The 20,336-nt window shown below is 39.8% G+C and overlaps 1 protein-coding gene across 5 annotated transcripts in view; it reads right to left on the reverse strand.

Annotated features, from left to right (window-relative positions):
* The window catches only part of LOC110980432 (protocadherin-16-like), a 51,191-nt gene extending 31,993 nt beyond the window's left edge, over positions 1–19,198 (reverse strand). Inside the window, exons 1-2 of one of the 5 annotated variants that reach the window (XM_022237101.2) lie at positions 18,957–19,198; positions 16,157–18,186 (exon numbers count right to left, since the gene is read on the reverse strand). In XM_022237101.2, coding sequence (XP_022092793.2) covers positions 16,157–17,959 — 1,803 coding nt within the window. In that variant the 5' untranslated portion in view covers positions 17,960–18,186; positions 18,957–19,198. Of the gene's footprint in view, positions 1–16,156; positions 18,190–18,792 lie in introns of all 5 variants that reach the window. The other 4 variants (XM_022237098.2, XM_022237099.2, XM_022237096.2 and 1 more) reach the window with 4 other exon arrangements.
* Positions 19,199–20,336: the final 1,138 nt, after the last annotated feature.

The following is a 20,336-nucleotide window of genomic DNA, read 5'->3' on the forward strand; positions in this document are numbered from 1 at the left end:
ACTATGATTGATAAGGGCTGTCACATCAATCACAAGTATAAAGTTAAAAACAGAAGGTCTTCATAATTGAGCCTTGGACAAGAAAGACTTCTTCGGAAGTTAATTCTCCAATTTCATGGTGTCCACATTGGTGCCAAAGAGGCCTTTATGGCATGGATTATACGCCGTTTAGCCCTTTCCACGGAACAGCCCAAGCCTACTTGTCAGGGTCCAGTCCACTAATTCAAGCCCCATTGAAAACAGTGTAAAATCAGCACCGTTCAGGGCCCAATAGCATGCACGCCGACATCCCTGAGATTTCTGAAACACAAATGAAATTCTTGTCTGGTCACTTATCTTTCAATTTCTTTTCAATTTTTTGTGGGTTAACCAATTACATTTTTAATTATTCCCACAAAACAAAATCACCCCCCAAAAAGTGATTTTTCCGAAGTCTGATTGCAGCCATTTTTCAAGTGGCAACCCTCAACTTTCTCGGGCACTTAGGACCATTTTTCAACCGTAGTTTTCAGCCCTTCTGCCCTCATATGAAAGCTCAAAGACCCAGGAAGTTGATCCTGGCAACGATTTACACAATCTCACCGTTTTGGGGGCCAAACAATCTGCTTTTTCAAAAGATACTGTGGGGGCACTTTTAATGCTAATGAGCTGGTCAGAAATTCTCACTTGAATTAGTGGTCTGCACCCTTTATATACACCCATTTTTCAGTTTTTCACACCAAACTACACTGAATGGTTGAGAATGCATCAAAAACCTCAATTCCAGAGAAAAAATGAAAAAAAATTGTCTAATGGCTGCATATGGAGAGAAAATGCTCAAGGTCAGCCTATAGCAAATGTGCACAAACTACTGCAGACTGCCTATATACACTAACTAGTGCAAATACAATGAGCAGTAAGCAGCTGAAAATTACACTTTTCACATGAGCAGCTTCAACTACCTGTTGCTACAGATAATGGGGAGGGTTACCCAGGCTAGACACTGCCAACTGTAGCGGCCAAGTGCACGAAAGACGTAAAACTTTGGCCATGCTTTGACATGAAAGCTCACCGTCGGATATTACTCCAGTTGAGAGGCTCCAGCCAAAGAGTTGAAAACCTGAGCCCAAAATAGGGCACTTCCAACACAAGAGTGGAACAAATCACCAAGGAGAGTGTCTCGATAAATTTGAGTCACCTGTGCATATCCACGGCTTGGTCAGTCGGTGCCCAGGCTGTACTTGACCATCTAAAATTGAACCGGACCCCCCCCCCACAGTTAGGGTTGGCCTCTGTTAGGGTTAGCCTTCATTAGGGTTGGCATCCGCTAGGGTTACGCTCTGTTAGGGTTGGAATCCGGCTTTTCTAGGTTTCATTCAGTCCATCCTAATCAAAGAATTTCTTGAATCCGACAAACAAACAATTACAAAGTGACATGTTCCACATGTTCATATATAATTCTCATGTGATTACCTGAATATTTATTGTGTCCGACAATCCAGTATTTCTGATGTCTCATAATCCATAAAACTGTTATTCATGGCTTGTTGTGGTCTCTCCACCACTGCCAGGACCAACGTAAACAAGAGGGATAAATTTTAAACCCAGCCGCCACTACTGCATGGACGCCGCCATTTTGAAATATAGGGTCCAGTCCACTAATTCAAGCCCCATTGAAAACAGTGTAAAATCAGCACCGTTCAGGGCCCAATAGCATGCACGCCGACATCCCTGAGATTTCTGAAACACAAATGAAATTCTTGTCTGGTCACTTATCTTTCAATTTCTTTTCAATTTTTTGTGGGTTAACCAATTACATTTTTAATTATTCCCACAAAACAAAATCACCCCCCAAAAAGTGATTTTTCCGAAGTCTGATTGCAGCCATTTTTCAAGTGGCAACCCTCAACTTTCTCGGGCACTTAGGACCATTTTTCAACCGTAGTTTTCAGCCCTTCTGCCCTCATATGAAAGCTCAAAGACCCAGGAAGTTGATCCTGGCAACGATTTACACAATCTCACCGTTTTGGGGGCCAAACAATCTGCTTTTTCAAAAGATACTGTGGGGGCACTTTTAATGCTAATGAGCTGGTCAGAAATTCTCACTTGAATTAGTGGTCTGCACCCGTCAGGACAAAACAGTGTTCTGACCAAAAGGTTTGCCGTGACCCCATTAAAATGATAAATTCCATCTTTTTTTTTCCTGGCGCAGACCATATTCTGACAGGAATAATACATTCTTTTTTACAAAGGCCACAAAGCCATGTTTGCGCCCAGTTTGTGTCCGGATCACACTCGACCTCCATTTTCATTTTTGCAATTCTGTGCAGTGATCCCTGTATACAAGGAATACATGTGTGACAATGTCAGAGGCAAAATGATGCAAGAAGTTAAAAAATCTGACTGCCGAAACAATTCATCTGTCAGTTTGAAAGCCGCACAAAATAAAGGCTTCCTCCGAAAACCAGTCAAATGAAATAGAGTAAATGATGGAAAATAATGACTCATCAGTCCTCGATAAAGAACTTAAGATGAATCACACTGTGCACAAGTGCTAAACACACTTTCTGTCTCAAAAGGAAGATCTTGCTTACATGAAAGTGTGTCTTTGGTTTAAAAAATTATGAGTTCCTTATGCTGTCCCCAAGTCAAATGCATCATGCCCCTCTTTGGGTCATTATTTTCCTTTTCCCCCGATTTACTTTCTTGGCCCCATAGGGCCTATTAAACACCCCAAGGATGCAGCCATTTAGAAGTTATAAGAATGAAATATTACCCTGATATCATCATTAGAAAGTCAAGAAGTCAACGATCTCTGACACCTTAATCGTTACCATGGCTATCACTCCATCATTTTGGGTAGACAGCTGCCCCTGCCAGGGGTTGCTGTCTTCAAATTATTCCCTGGTCTTCTTTTCCCTGGAGTCTAAACATCCAACAGAGCCCTGTTTTTCCTGTTAAGAGTGAGAATCCTGATGTGATAGGTTTTAGAGAATCTTGATGTGAAAAGCGCCTGAACTTTCTGGGGAGCGCCTTAATATACTGGTATATACAGCCCCCCTAATGAAAGACAGTGCCGGTCAAGGTATGGGAAATGCGTTAGAGGGATTCCTTGAGTCCTCTTTGTAGGTACCTGGCTCCAATCTATGATGAGGGAACAACTATTCTCTGGATGCTTTCATCATGGCTCATCTATCAGTGCACTTCGAAAAAAAATAACCCAGGAAGCAGATGATAAATCTATCTAAAAAAAATTATAAGTAATCCAACTTTAAACAGCCATACAGAATGTATATGCTGTACATGCACGCATTCTTCATGTGGAACTGTGCACAAAACATGTTCTTTTTCAGATACTCTCTGATGTGCCATCTGCAGTGACATTGTACTTGTGTATATATTATGCAAATATCCAGCAAAAATACAGGCCTGACTGTTGTAGTACATGCCGCGAGGAAGGATATCTTTTCTGAGAGCTTTGCACAAGCAGCATTGGGACGATTAGTCACAGCGGCTGGAAATAAGCGTACGGTGGGATGCACCTATTGTTAGCTGGATACACTTTGGCATTGGTGGTGCCCTTGGAGGTACATGTACATGCATGTAGACGGTGAAAAACAAGCAAATGGTACTGCAATGTGAGAAACGTACACGGCTTGTGTACTACAAAATTAAGAAGTTCATATACACGTGTACAAACTTGCAAAATCATGAAAATGATTGAAAAATGAGATGAAAAATGGGCAAATGCTTGCAGACAAAAGAAAATCTATTGAAAGAATACTTTGACTAAGACGAAGTATTGTAGGTATTCTGCAAGGTATAAATGTTATGTACGTGCATACATTTTTGTTTAATAAATGGAAACAACATCTACCTGTACCTGTACTTGACAGAGGGAACAGACAGAACTAGTTCACAAAAAAATTACATGTCTATTTGTGCTAATCAAACTAAGTCAGTATTGAAAAAAAAAGAACAAATTCGAAATAGGAAACTGTTCATTATATTGAGCCAGCAACATTAATTAATTAACCCTAACACTCCTCAGTCCTCCAACAGGTGAAGGATTGAGGAGGGTTAGGGTTAATTAATTAATCTTTCACCTGTTGGAGACAACGAGCCACTAAGCCAACATATCTCCTGATCCCATTTGAGCACTTCTTGTTTTCTGTAAATCCATCCTTCATCAAAGGCTGGAGTGATAGCATGTTTACCGTGGAATGGTCCTGGATATGTGGTTTTGCCTTCATTAACAGAGTAGATGGCCCATGGTTTAAACATTTCCATTACCCAATGGGCTGTGATCAAAACATCAACATGCATCCATTACCCACAGACCAAGGTAACTGAGTCAATTTCAGTCTACGCTCTGATGACAGATTTAGGCAAGAGTGGGGAGCTAAACTGATCCCTGGAATTCCTAACAAATGAATCACAAATAAATAAGGCCCCCATCAAAAAGATAACATCTTAGGTTGCAAGTAAATATATGCGAGCACACATAAAGTAATTCACTGCCACTTCAGTGGCTTTTAAGATCCTGAACACTAACTCCTAAGGCCAACATATTCTTGCTTGAATTTGAAACCTTCTGGTGTCCTGTCTATAACAAATTTGAGTAAAAGGTCCATGAACAAATTCAGGAATCAAGCTGTTTTAAAGGAATAGTGCAAAGGGAAAGATTGCCAAATTATTTTCCCTTAACAAATAGCCCATCGATGGAGTGACATATTGTGATGATTTAACGTGCCTATAAATATCATGAGAGGGATCACAAATCAATTGGCAGCTGGACAGGATTCAAACACACAGAAAAACCAGTACAGTTCCATTTGGATTCCACTGCAGGTGCAACCGGACAATAACTACGGGTACAATTACGACCCAACAATCCCTAAACCCAACTACATCCTTCAATGGCAGCCTGGCAGGTAGACAACAGGTGTTGTTAATCCTGTATCATTGGATAGACAGGTTAGAATCGATAGTAGAACCAATTACGACCTCAAACTACCTACAAAAAATCTATTTCCATTGGTTGAGAAAAATAAAATACAAAAACATTGAAGCACACATTATGTATTTTTTGGTGGAAGGGGGGTAAATAAATTTGCAAAGTTCCACTTATGTGAGATGAAGGCAAAAGTTGCAAACTGATTGTTCTATACAATGACCAAATCAGAATATCGTTTATCAGAACTGGACCAACAATATCTGAGAAAAAGCAAGGTCAGATTACCGCTGAAGCAATGGAATCAAAACCTTTCAGCACCAGGAAGAAAGCCTTCTCTCACAATGGTCTAATTCTCACCAATTCACATTCCTTACAAACCCACACTCTCCATGATACTTCCACAAATTAAAACGTGCATCCTCACTTTTTTCTGGGGCTTTGTGAGGACTTGTTGTTGTGACAACAACAGTCAAAATACGTTGGGTGTTAAACTCAAATGCCTTCACATAAATCAAGTGTTTTGACAAAGGGATGAGCGCTGTTCGGCACAACTGGGAACAGAGGGTTATCAGATTATCTTAGCATTAGGTCTGAAGACTTATTCTGGATCTCTGCCCCTTAGGAATTTGGTTAAGAACTTCTCATCAGGGAAATGCAAAGAAACTTTTCCCAGGCAGGTCCGGATTTGCATCATGGAGAAAGAATAGATTTTGTTTTTTAATTGTGGCTGTATTTCTAAGGTTTTCATAAAAACTGTACTGGGATGTTTTCAACAATCATTCGGAACACAGCTTTTTAGTGCAAGTTATGTTTAACTCTACATGAACTATGACACATGTAAAGTATACCCCGGTACATGTACAAAGAAAAAGGTGAGAATATGCACATGAAGGCCTCCAATGTATTCTCAACAAGTTGATACTTGTAAACATAATACTGACATTTACAGACCTTACAAAAGTTGGCTGATGTAATCAGCTTCCAATACTCTCCAAAACTGTAACTTAAGCCTCTAAGTGATGGTTTTTGCAGCTGTAATGAAACAAAATTATTGGCGCATCCAAGTTCTAATGTGAGTACTAAACTAGTGAAGATCACAATACATGTAACTACACTACATCAAATTATTTTGAAAGAATACACTGGGGTGTACAATTTCATACATCCAATGACAGTGATGTATGATGATCAAAGACAAGCAACTAAATGTAACATGTACAAAATGCATTAACATCAAGTCAAGTGATCATTTCAGCAAGACTGTCAGAAAACTGATCCAAATTTGTTAGTCAGACCAAAGCAAAATTATTGTGACAAAGAGCATCTTCATTCTAACGTGTGACAGTAAACTGAAGTTGTGATCACTCAAAAATTCACAACTACATGTACATGCGTGTGCACATACATGTACACGTACACTGTTCATACATTTATAGGCACATGTTGTATTTAAGAGGAAGGTACGTGGATGGAATTGCCTCTAATCTTGACAGAGAGACAACATAAGATTAAGAATGGGATCACAGTTGTGTTTAGGAAAAAAAAATTCACTTCAGGACCCTAAGCATTCCTGAAGTACCATTTACTAAATACTTGTGCAAATCATGCTGCTCATTGAAAAATGTACAAGTATGCTGTGCTGTGTCCAATTTGTAAAATTCTGTAAAATAAAGGAGGCCAAAATGTCTTCTTTTTGGAAGGATGTGTACATGTGCATGCAATAGAACATAACACAATACAACCACAGGATGCATTACTGATCCTATCCACTCTGACAAGTACAATGAAGTCCCCTTGGTCACAAAGTGCACAACTTAGGACAAGTTTGGGAGCCCACAGTTTTATTGACCACTGGTTGATTTTCCATGGTACCGGTAACTCATGCAAAATACAACGCAAAAGCTGTATATCCTGGGTACCAAGCAAAATCAACCAATGGTAGACAAATCGTCTTTTTTAGCTTAAACTTGTCCCTACATGTACATTTAGCTTTCAAAGGTGGCAAGTTCCGGCAAGGCTCCCTTCCCAAAAAACTAATGTTTCTGGTTTATCGAACAACTCTTATTTTTCAGAGCGATCCTAACATTTTTATTGGCAAGATCGAAAATGTATCTATATAAAAAAATTTTTTGTCAAATCCTGTTGTCTTTTCTGTCTTAACAAAACACCTGTAGGGGACCTTTTTTCATGTTAAAATGCTTTTATTGCTTTTGTTTTCCTACTTATGTGCAACTTTTGAAAAGAAATTTCTGAGTTTCCACCAAGTTCTCTTCGCATTTTGCTGTCGCAGCACTTGGTGAAAACATGTGTACAAGCTCAATGCATTGAAGCAAGGCTGAGCAAGTTCCCGCACGCATGCAAAAGAACATGTGATATAAATGCAGCATCCAATCTACAATAGCGTGTTACACCACATGTCGAAAAAACATTGATGTTGCAAGAAGATTTCTGCAAGTTAATTCAAAGACCTTAGTCTCTTGTCTATGTGTATATTTTCTATGCTCACAAGTTTAATTTGAGGTTGTTTTCCTAGTACTTGAAACGAGTGTGCTTCCACAAAATTTCCTGCCGTGGCACGAGGTTTATCGCCTGCCCGTCTGGATGCATCATGGATGCTTAACCCTAACAGTCCCGAATGCCACAAAGTACTACTTAGTAGTAAAATGTAGTACTCAGCTCTGTCGCTTGTAAGAGGACATGACATTATTATTCTCTGAACATAGAACACAATAGAGAAGACAATGTACCATACAGTGCTGTGGCACTATCAATGCATGGTTTCATTGTTCTCTGTGCGAGTAACAACGGAATAAACCTAGCCAGAAATAGTAATTTGTAGCGCTAGGTCCTTCAGGCTCAGAGTGTTACTTAGTATTTTGTAGTACTTAGTACTCTAAACCAAACAACGCCTAGTACCGTTAGGGTTAACATGCGATACATGGACATTGTTGGCCAGTTTGCCATAACGATGACGTAACATTGTGCATAGGGGTGTAAAATTGTCCATAATTCTTAAGAATTGTCGACAGTAGAAATTTTTAATTAGATTAAGTTTTTGTCACTCTTTGTGGCAATTTAGATAGCTTTTGTCCATATTCATGCCATTCAATCAGCACATTTCCCACTTGCCGACCCTATTTTTGAGAGGCAATTGGAAGCAGAACTATTTTTTGGGGGGGGCCCATGTAAAAAGGTTTGCAGCAGCACCATGCAAGGATATCTCTTTTGTATGTGTTTACAGAGGGTACTCACTACTCAACACCAGACGAGCATACTGTTCAGAATGTTGAGTACCCTTCGGTTCTTTTCAGAACTACACATACAAAGAAATATCCTTGCATGGTGCTATAATAAACATTTTGTTTACTTTGTCCCCACCTGTACATGTACGGGGTAAATGTAGAAAAGGGTAATAAAATTAATTCAACTTTTATTTGATTATAAATGTCCACACTTGGCCAAACTCAAAAAGAAAGGTTGGCTTCAACATCATAGGGACAGAGTGATAAAAATCCACAACAAAGGATCCACCTAACCTATGGTTGAACAGCCACTGTGATACACGTACGCAGCGAACCAGACTGAGAGCGCCACACAAGGGAAGAACTTTTTGTTCATATTTAACAGTATAAAAAAGAAAAAGCAATTGTCCTGAGAAAATCCCCACATTTCTTTAGAGGACAGCTGATGGCTAAAATTCCTCTGACACAGTCGTGTGTATTAAAAAAAAATCATTTTCTTCTGTAAGCCACCTTTTTGAATTTGATGACAATTGCTACATCTTTCACAGCAAGGGGCACTGGCGGTTGAATTAACTGCATGAATGCAACCTGCCAGGGCCCTCGCAGTAGGACTGCCAATTAAATTGTAATTAATTGTGGAATCCAATATTGTAAAACCTTGAACCAGAGAAAAGCTGACACTTTAAACTTTCCATGTAACTTGAAGCCATTTGTACTATAAGCAGGACAAGGATGAAATTATTCAAGTTGAGCCACGAAAAATTTTCCTCTGCAACCTAATTCCGGTTGTCACTAACTTAATTTGACACTTCAGATTAATCATACATTTCTGAGCATTCAATACTAAATGTAATTGTTGAAATCAACATTGATACCAAGTGTGTGTGTTCATTTAGCCAAAATTGACATTCCACCAAAAGAACATTTCAGCATCCTGTCAACTGCAGGTGAAATTGAAAATATTTTTGAAGGATCAGGCATCTGTCTCAAGTAAGCTAGGATTAAAGTACCTGTACACTGTACATTGTTCATGTAGGTGTAGCTATGGGTACATTGTACATGTACATACATGTATGTACATGTAGCCTAAGGTACATGTACATGTATGTATATGTAGCCTATGGTACATGTATACATGTACATGTACGTGGCCTATGGTACATGCAGCCTATGGTACATATATACATGCACAATGTGTCTACTGGCAAATGACAGTTACAAGCATTTGTCATGATTGCAAGCAAGCATTCCTGCATGTTGCAAGAATAAAGTTAAATAAATAAAGACATATCATTCCATCCGGACAGAGACAAGGACTGCGATTTAAGCTATGAGGACTCTGATCTGGGGTTCTTGTTTACCTTTTAAACTTGAAGGTTTGGGAAAAACAGGTTTGTTTAGATACATAAAGTCACGGTTTGTAAGACAATGAAATTGTCAATTATTCTGCTTCACATTTGGGCAACCCTGACAAAGCTTAGTGAAACGGACAATGTACAGCCCATGTTTGGGTGCAAACCAGTGTACCCATGTTATGTGTACTTTGGACAGTGCAACACACACTGTTGAGGTGGAGACAAATATGCATATTTATTAAGTTTTAAACAAAAATGCAGAGCACCAGCAAAAGGTGGGAATTAGGCCTTCCATGGGAATGGACTTATGATTCTGGAATGACTGGACTGGTACAGTTTAGTCAGTATCAGATGAGCTGATCGGATTATCTTGATACTTAGTGTGCATAAATATGAAAGCTTTGCTAATGGGAACACTGACATGCTATAATTCCTGAAGCAAACATTCAATATTGGTACTCAGCTGTGATTTTTTTTCCCCACATCAAAGAACATCTGAATGACGACAGCTCATTTGTGGCTTGCAAGAAAATCTGATAAGGCAGTTCCCTTCAGAATACCAAATGATACATTCAGGAGTAAGTACAGTACAAGTGATTTAACTTTACACCTGTCTGAACTGCATACTGGTATCATGGAGCTATCCATTAATTGGGCTAGGAACAGACCTTGGGCCAAAGCAAGCACTCACAAAAGGAACTCTTCCAGCAAAAAAATATACGAAAAAAAATTGAATAAAATACAGGTAAAGAACACACGTATACATGCACATGTAGGGTAATTCAAACAGAATGTCTATGTATGGTTTGTTCGTTCAAAATGCTTTAATGCATGAATGCGCTGACACGGTGCAAAAACTGCACGTAAGCATTTCTGACATTCATTCCTGACATGATATCACTTCACCACAGCCCTGGTTACCTAGCTGTACTTTTGACAAAGTCAAAAAGTTTGCCGTTTTATATAGGCACATGTATTCTTTTCATCATACCCAATATACGGTAAGGATGATTTATTCACAAGCCAAACATGAAATGCAGTGTGGTATTGTAAATGAGGTTCTTCCAAGCATGACCACGGCACAAAGAAGTTTGCCCACTGACTATGGAAGCAGCGGTAGGAAGCAACTGCTTATCCAGAATATTCCTGCATACATGTACCGTACATGTAGTTTGACTCACTTGATCTACATGTAGGCTACCTCGTCCCTACCCACCCCAGAGAAACAAACATAAACCTACCAACAAACTAAACGACAAAAAAGGAACACTAATGTTTGGGGTAAAGCTGCGAATTTCATTGATTTGAAAGAATGTAGAATCAAGTCTACATCTAGTTCTACATGTAAAGAAATCTTCATACATTGCAAGTACAAGTACATTTACGTGTAAAGAAGAAGTTCCAATAATTACAGAAACTATCCATTTCTTGGAACTGAATGTTACACCGTACCATAAATGGCAGCTTATATAGCCGATACATACATGTACGTGTACATGTACATTTTTGAATTACACGTACACAAACTGTTACACATACCGGGTACATGTACATGAACAGGGTATAGAACATGAACTGGGTACATGTGCACGTACAGTATGTACCCTGTATTTCAGTTTGTGCGATGGTAATTGATTTCATCTTTATCAAATGAAGACTTTACTTACAATACATATACGTACACGTAATGTATGAATACTAGTACACCTTACGTACATGTAAATGTAGCCTTTGTAAAAGAAACTTTTATCTTGAGATGCCGACTACAAATACATATGAACATGTACCATAGACAACCTTGACTCTCTACTTTCAGGCTGAACTGATGGTAGTATGTACCGTACATTGTATTTCTATCAGGCATGGAGAAATTACCATAGAGTCACGTACTTTTGAACCGTACTGTTACAACAGCATTTTCTACAAAAGATTACTAATTCCATGACCAAAACTACTCCTCTAAAAGGGAAGGATCAGGAGAGGCAGACAGCATGACTCGCTTGCAGTTCAGCGAGGGGGCAGCTTTTTTCTCTTGGTTTGTAGAATGGAAGCATTTCAATAAAAAAAAAAACAAATGTAACATCCCTTGATAAAGATATTGTTGCACTTGCATATTCGTGTGAAAGGCTCAACAAAGAAGTCAAATTACGTGTACAAACCTCCCATTTATCATAAATACATGTATCCAACACCATACAAATTTTATGCCAATGAGATTTCAGTGTTTACAGGCAGACAGAAAATTATTTAATGCCATGAACAGTGACCCTTGACTGAACCCAAAAGTTTGACTCCCAATACAAATTTGCAAAATCAGTAATAATCTTATTAATTCTCTCTTCAGCCACACTTGGACCCAATGGAATGTCAAATTCTCTTCATCTTGGTCTGATATCAAACCCTGATAATCCTCAATGAAATTGTACACCTACATATGCAATAGTAGGCCTTCATGTTTGTAATGACTGCCAAAAGCGGACCATGAGTCTCAGATCTGAACATTTAAACCCAACAACCTTAGGAGATGTACACATACATGTACAGTAGGCACAGTATTTATTTCTAATGTCTTTGTAAGGAGGACTTCGGTTTGCTCTTAAATGCAGGCCTCGAATTTCCCTGATGGCCACGACGGCCATTGACAAGCAACTTTTTAAACAGGATCTGCAGCACACACACACAGTTCATTTTTGAGAGATGCAAACGCAACAATGGAAATCAATTTTTGCCATCGATTGTGGTCACTGTTCCGGTCGGAGTGAAAGGACTACCAACACCAATCACTTCCAACAGCCTCCAGGAGGTAGCACAATTCATTCAATGTATGACACAGTTCAATATGGAAACACTATTGATGTGTCTTTACTCTTGGTAGAAATGACCATGTTGCGAATGCCTCAATGGATGTACAGAACATGTATTTGCCTCTCATTGAAAGCACAATGCAAGTCTACACTTGTCAAATTTACTTTATGTGGGCCTGTACTAATGAATGGGAAATTGCAGTGCCTGCATACCGGTACATGTATGTACATGTGTACATGTATATTTAACATACAAACTGCCTGCAGACAGAACAGAACAATTCTCCATGTCATGTAACAGCCATGCATGTACGTACATGTACATACTGTACGTGTACCCTCGTCCAGTACACATCATACAGGTACATGTACCCTCGTCCAGTACACATCATACAGGTACATGTACCCTCGTCCAGTACACATCATACAGGTACATGTACCCTCGTCCAGTACACATCATACAGGTACATGTACCCTCGTCCAGTACACATCATACAGGTACATGTACCCTCGTCCAGTACACATCATATCTGTACATATACATGTACCGGTACTGTACATGTACATGTACAGTATGTTGGAAAGTACAATTTAGGCCCCTAAATATATACAGGTATAACACTGTTTAATCTAATTCCTATTAACTTAATGTTGTTGTGCTGAACATGGCAGAAATTTATAATTTTTGCATTTCATAAGTTCAAAGTATTCACTTTTCAAAAGTTTGACCTTTGTGTCTTTTCTTAAAATCCAGAACTGAATTACTGACAGTGCAACACACTTTAAGTTAAAAGCATTACATTCCACACAGATGCACTGTGTGAAAAACAAAGTTTGAAATACATTACTGTATGTACATGTACCGTACATGAAATGCTTTGTATACAAACACACGTACATGTACATGCGCCATATACATGTATGTACTGTACATGTACATGCATGTAAAGTAGGTCTGTACTGGATAACTGGTGTTTTAGCAAATTGTTGAGTCAAAGGTACGTGTACATGTCTTTTTCCTTTTCTTGTTTGTTTTCTTGATGACCACTTGTTTTACAACACATATTGACACATGTCAGGGACATGGGGAGGTTTTATCAGTTTTTATGAGAACAACCACTGCCTGGTCGAAGTGTCCAAACTGTCTTAACAAACAGAATGACTCATTTTAACCTGTCAACCAAGAAACAGTCATAAAATGGGAACCCTTCAAACACTGTATTCTTCAGCCATCTATGCATACTTATTTGCGAATGCAATAAGACAAAAGACCATCTACAGCCATGCCCCCCAGCTTTCCTACACATTCCTGTCCCATGATGGACACAACGGCAGCAAACACAATGGTCCAGAAAGTGCAAACACACTCAGGAATTCTGAACAATACTATCTTTTCAAAAGTATACTACTAGGCAAACAAGTTCCTCAAGGGAGAGAAGTGGAGGCCTGATGTGTGACAATGGTAAGCCAACCGCTCTATCGGGGCACGGGGATTAAACCGAATAAGCAACAAGTTGGGCACAAGGAATGCCACAAAGCTAGAGCAGTAACACTGTGGCTCAAACATCCCGAAAAGTCAGGCATGTTTTTGTGGCTGACTGACAAAATTGGTGCAAATTGATTTCCAGGGGAGGAAGTTTGAAAAGTGTCATTGGCTACTTTTCTGTGATGTTTCCTGTGGTGTTCATGTGGAGTTGAGTACACCAATTGCTAAAACATTTACAGACTTAAATTAATGAAAATTACTGTACAGATCTTTTCAGAAGGAAAATGAATAATCCTTACAACAGAACTGAATTAAATCGGGAGCAAACTTGCACCTACAAAAAGTTAAAACATTAACAAACAGGATAATACACTGCACTGTTGGGCGCATTTATGTATGCTTGATTTGTAGCTTCCTACTAGAGGTAAGCGTGAATCCATGGCAACATCTAAGCTCAAATTTACTACAAATAAGAATGACCAGATTTGATGTGCGTGCCAAGAACATATTTTTCTGAGTCAAGTGGTTTTCAATTTCAATTGGAACAAAACACATGCTAATCGTAAATCTAAGGAAATGACAAGGTGTCTTACAGGCTCGAGGCACAGGGTAAATCCAAGGTCAAAGGTCACACAACATGGGAAATCTGACACTCCTGTGATTTAATGTTACATTATATCACACAACTAGATTGCCAACCCACAAAACATGACAATTTTTTTTCATTCATCCCAAAGGAAAAGAAACATGAATGGCTTTTGCCAAAAAATTATATTGCATGTTCATGCAGTCCAGGAGGTCTGCATACAAGTTACATGTATTCCAGTCCCATGGTGACTACTGATGATAGATCAAGGAAAATTGGTTTGACATGAAGCTTAAGAGTTTCCATCTTGTTGGACATTTACAATGTACAGTCTATATACCAGTATGTAGTGGTATGTTAATATATAACCTTTTCCACTGGATATGAATGTCAAGGCAATGGTATTACAAACGTTTGCTTGTAATGAATCCAACAAAATTCTTTGTAAAATACTTTGCACATGGTGCATGGTACTGAAAAGACACCCTGGAAGTATTGATTTGTGAAAAGATTTTCAAGGTTTTGTCTTCAAGCAACCCAGTCTTGGCTAGTGAATGGCCATGACTAATTCACCATTGAATGAATTTCAACAGCATTCAGCATCCATCACAACATTCATGAGGTTTCAGAAATTAATGCTAGGAAGTGAAAAGCACACAGAATCAACTGGGCATCCCTCCAGGTATTTCTTGATCCCCTGAAGAATTTAATCCTTGGAAGGAAGCTGCTCAACCCTTTTGTTCATCTAAGCTGAACAAAGAAACAGAATGCTGCTCTGGTTTCACCAAGCAGAAAAGAGGGCTTTTTTATTGCCCAATCTTGGGCTGGTCATAATGAGGATTACCCAGTCAACTGTCTCTTGTTAACTGGGGTGCTGTTTGGCAACAGTGGAGAAACACAATCAGGACACATAATAGAGACAGAAAGGGTGAGAAAGCATCCCATTACATCCTTTGTGATCAGCTATTCTGGCTGGCAAAATAAAGCCCCTGCAAGAAATTAGCTACTCTAACTTCAACCAGCACTGCACCCATTAAATGAAGAAACCCACTTAATAGGAAAATTATATACTGCTAATGAGAATAAAAATGGGAATTACAGAGGAGCAATGTCTGGTCAAAGAAAGAATCTGCCATTATACGTCACCAAAGTGTCCAAATGAAAATTTGGATGAACAAATCAAAGACTGAGAGAAAAGCCAAGACTCGAAGAACCTCCAAGTAATGCACTGTTTCGACTTTGGAGCAAAGTTTACATTTTTTCCCCTACCCACAAGCTCACAATACAAATCTTCCAGAAACTAACCAATTTTCCCCGAACTTCGAACTTCAATGTCCCACGAAACCTTGCTTCAAGTTAAATTTGTGTATTTCAGGTTTTGTTCTTTCACCACTCCAATAAATCAGCATGTAGAGTGGAGAGATTGAAAGGCTGATCTGCATGTACCTTCCGAATTGTGGCAGTAATCAACTACTTCCTGTATTACCAACTGACAGCCAACTGATAAGATCAGAACCAAGTAGACATGGTAGAGCACACACACACATACGGGATGATCGCACTCTACATGTATACAAGCAACCATATCTGATCATGTACAATGCTCATGTTCATGGTAGTCTTACCTTGAAAACATATGGGGCGGTGGACACACTTCCAAATTTTTATTAAAACTGTGAAGAAAATATTCGTTAACTTTTGATGAGAAAAACAAATCCTTTATGACAAGAGTTCAAATTTCACTGACCTGCAAGAAGCATGTGTTGATGTTGGTATCTTCAGGTATACTGGCATTGTAGGATGACAACAGGAACTGGGGTTGGTTATCGTTGACATCACGGAGTGAGATGACAACTGTCACATTGGCTGAAAACGATGGAATGCCAGCATCTGATGCTTGAACTGTAAGTCTGACAGTGTCAACGGTTTCACGATCAATGAGCTGATCTGTGGTGATCAAGCCAGACTCGCTGTTTATGGTGAACCATTCTGAGTACGACCCGGGTTCATTCACTATCTGATAAGTGACGGCTGCATTCATCCCAGCATCCGCATCATCAGCATGAACTTGAGTAACCATTGAACCCCTCTCCACAATCTCCAGAATGGAGGCAGAGTACTCTACTTCGTCAAATATGGGCGGGTTGTCATTAATGTCCTCCACATAGATGGTGATGTCCACTTGTGTGTGGAGAGGTGGTATCCCAAAATCTCGTGCAGTGATGGATAAATCATAACTTGGGATCAGTTCACGGTCTAAACTACTCTGAAGGCAGATCAGGTAGATGATGTTGTTACGTGTCATGATGCCAAACGTTCCCTCTCCACCTATCAAGGTAACGTTCACATTAGTGAGCTCTCCTTCGTCCGGATCATTGACTGAGACTCGGGCTACAAAATCTCCAGGTACGGCAGCCTCCGATATCTTTGGTTCACCGTCTTCACTCAGGAAGACAATGTTGATGTTGGGCGGCTGCTCGTTAACATTCAAGATGTTGATTGTGGCATACGCATAGCTTCTCTCCGGCTGAGTTGCACTGTCTCTTGCCATGATAACGAGGACTATCGAATCAAATAATTCGTGGTCAAGTTCCTTGTTAAGATAGAGCCACCCAGTGTTGGGATCTATGCCGAAGATTTCATTGGGATCACTTTGGGGAAGCACTTCATACATAACAGCTCCGTTGATGCCTTCATCGGCGTCTGATGCTGTCACCTGAAGAATTGGACTTCCAACTGCCAAGGTCTCATTCACCGTTGAGGAATATCTTGTTGGGGCAAAAACTGGAGGATTGTCATTTATATCAAGGATGTTAACATTCACAGTCATGTTTCCGAGTCTTGGAGGCGAAGCACCATCATAAGCTTCAATCACTAGGGTATAGTTTGGGGTAGTTTCCCGATCGAGGGTATCATTAATCACCAAATCGAGGAAGACTTCACCATTTGGCGCTGTTCGGAAATCTAATTCAAACTTGTTGTCCACATTACCAGAGAGAATCCGGTAGCCCTGTGTGCTGAAAATTCCGTCATCCGCATCTCTAGCTGAGTCCAAGGATCGTTTGGCACCAATTGGAGTAGATTCTGACAGATCTAGGTCGATTTCAGAGTTTGGGAAGACTGGGGAGTTATCATTTACATCAGTTACACTGACTCTAATTGCAATCTGAGGAGGGTTTGGTGTGATTGGCAGTGCAAAAAAATCGAACACACTCTCCTGCTCATGGTCCAAGACTGCTTTAGTGGTTATGATGCCATCTTGAGTGAATTCTAAATAGTCGGCAGGGACATGGACAGATAAGTACGGCCCAGCTATCTGTTGGTCAACACTAATGTCCCCAACTTGGGTCCCAACCGGTAACCCTTCTTCAATGTTATAGGTAATGCTTGGTGTCTGCTCCTGCCCTAGACACAAGGCAATGCAAGTCATGAAGACGAAGACCAGAGTCTCTGTCTTCCGCCATAGCACGCAGTGTGGTCTAACACCGGTCCTGCTGCACCCAAAACGCAGCACGAAGGCCACGTCTTGGCCCAGCGAAACACGCCTCATCTTTCAACGTTCCAATTTGTGAAATCAAACAAAATTCTTTTTGGCTATCATTGAACAAAGATTGTTTCTAATGTAAAGGTGTTGCCATTGAATCACTTCTGAAGCTGAAATTCTCCACTCTCCTGGAACTTGAACGTGCACCTTTGAAAGTACTTTCCTGGTGCATGATGACACTTTGTCAATCCTGCATAATGGCACATGCTTTCAGCTCCCCCATCCTGAGCTCACTGCTGCAAAAGCAAAAAAAATCAATAAAAGAAAGGAAAAGAAAAATTGTAACAAACAGACATGTAAAATTATGTAAATTCCACTTAAGCTCAGATGGGCTAGGACCTTTTTCTGTTTTCTACAAAGTTCATGAAAAATTAACAAACCTACATTTGTGTACATTTAAAGTTGGTTCATTCAAACAACGAATATTCAGAACATGATTTTCTTTAATTTTCAAAGATCATATTTCAGGGAAATCAGTACAGTACATGTCATTGACCCTTATTCCATACCAAACATTTCCTATTTGAACTTTTCCACGAGCTTGGGTTGTGTAAAATTACTTGACCTAATGCATGGTTCTTGAGTTAGGTTGGGCCCTTGGGGCACCTCGAGCAGGTATCAAAAGGCCTACAACATGTATGTGAACCATGCAAACAGTACCTGGCCACAAGAATTGGATCATGATTTAATTTGGATAGGTTCTCAAAAACAAAAATAACAAATATTTGAAATATAAATCTAAAAAAAAAATTAAAACAAGTGAAAAAAATCTTATTTAATTTTAATTCCTTGAAATAAGAGAACGCTGTCTAAGACAAAAGAAATCAATGAAAAATTACCATTTATACCAGTGTTCGAACAAGCAAAAGATGTGCATACTTTACTCTTTAGTGGTTGTGTCGAATGGGCATCGTTGATCAACACTTGGCACTGCTTGGTGCTCACAACATCATGTACATGTACAGTCTTGCGCCTGAACAGACATGACAGCAAGGCAACTAACCTTTACAACCGCCGCCAATCTATTCCGTAAAATCGTCCTGTAAATCCCGTCGATCGCCAATAACGAATGATGTAAAGTTCACTATTGATCCACTTGAACGAAATATGATGGTTTCTCAAACGACTGTGCTCCAAACGGAGCAAAATTCGTGAGAAGCAAACTAAACTCAACGAGTGCGTTGTGCTCTTCCTAGCTAGCTAGTATACAGCTAGCTAGCAGAATGATACTGGCTTGCCAAGCCGGCCGGTACCGTGTTTTCATTTCATTGATCTGAATGACAGACTGTGGATCGAAGCCCAGGCACCATACAACTTTGCGTACATTGCATGCGTGCAATGGACAGGCTTATGAATATTCATGTTGGGCCTTGCGCTTTGCTGGAAAGTGGTATGGAGAATTTATAGACGGTCACCAAGTTTACGAGTACATGTTGACGCCCTTTACTCTGATTCAGCCAGCTCATTATTGAAGGGTACATGTATTTCGATGTAGCTTTAAAAGGCTTAACATTCATTTGAAGAAGAAAAATATAACAAGCAACTGGTTCCAAGATCCCCCATTAATAAAGTCTGTTTGATAAAGTTGGTAAACCGTGAGCACTAAAAAGCTAAAGTTTCTATGAGTGTTAACTTCCTAACATGCGCTCCATTTAACGTCACCATGGGCGTAAATCACTGGGGAGAGGCTACCCCCGGGCCCCCACAGACATCGTGACATACGTAAACCGTAACCTAGTGTGGTCAGTCTTGTTTCCGTACAATTAGGAAGACTTGATACTTAATTTGCCTGTCAGTACTTGAAACATGATTTTTCAGCAGGATTTTTGTAAAATGTTTCCTTGATTGATCTTGTTCCTACCCCCTCCCAGAAACGTATTTTTCAGGGAAGGGAAAACGTCCTGTGGACATGGGTCCTAGTCCACAGAACGTGTTCCTTTCTGGCATCTTTTATTCACAAGTCCACCGTAGTAAGGTCAGCGCAATCTTTTTGACCAGGGGAGACGGAAGACTCCGCTTTTCGTGGCGAGAAAAAAATAAAGCAGATTTGGAAGAAGTTTTCGGACTTCCCAACTACCAAAGTTTATTCACTAGGAACTTAACGCGCAACTTTGTCAGTTCATCCGATGGGAGCGTGTAATTCGTGATGCGTGCGCGTGTATGACTAAATCACTTGTACGAACCGGATTGTGCCATGGTGTCAGCCTTCCCCCTCCCGAAAAGTTTCAAATTTACATGGTCGGGCAAGTCATCCCCCCATCCCTCGTCAAAGACAGCAGCAGGCTGTTCTTTCTATTTTTTGGATCTGCCAAAAATGTTGTAAGTTTTTGTTTTGCCAAACTTGTGATTATTTGAGTAGCAACTGTACAATGGGGGTGGTATT

Source organism: Acanthaster planci, linkage group LG02, assembly GCF_054643075.1.
Source record: "Acanthaster planci isolate LZ-2023a linkage group LG02, COTS_SCS, whole genome shotgun sequence".
Classification (NCBI taxonomy): domain Eukaryota; kingdom Metazoa; phylum Echinodermata; class Asteroidea; order Valvatida; family Acanthasteridae; genus Acanthaster; species Acanthaster planci.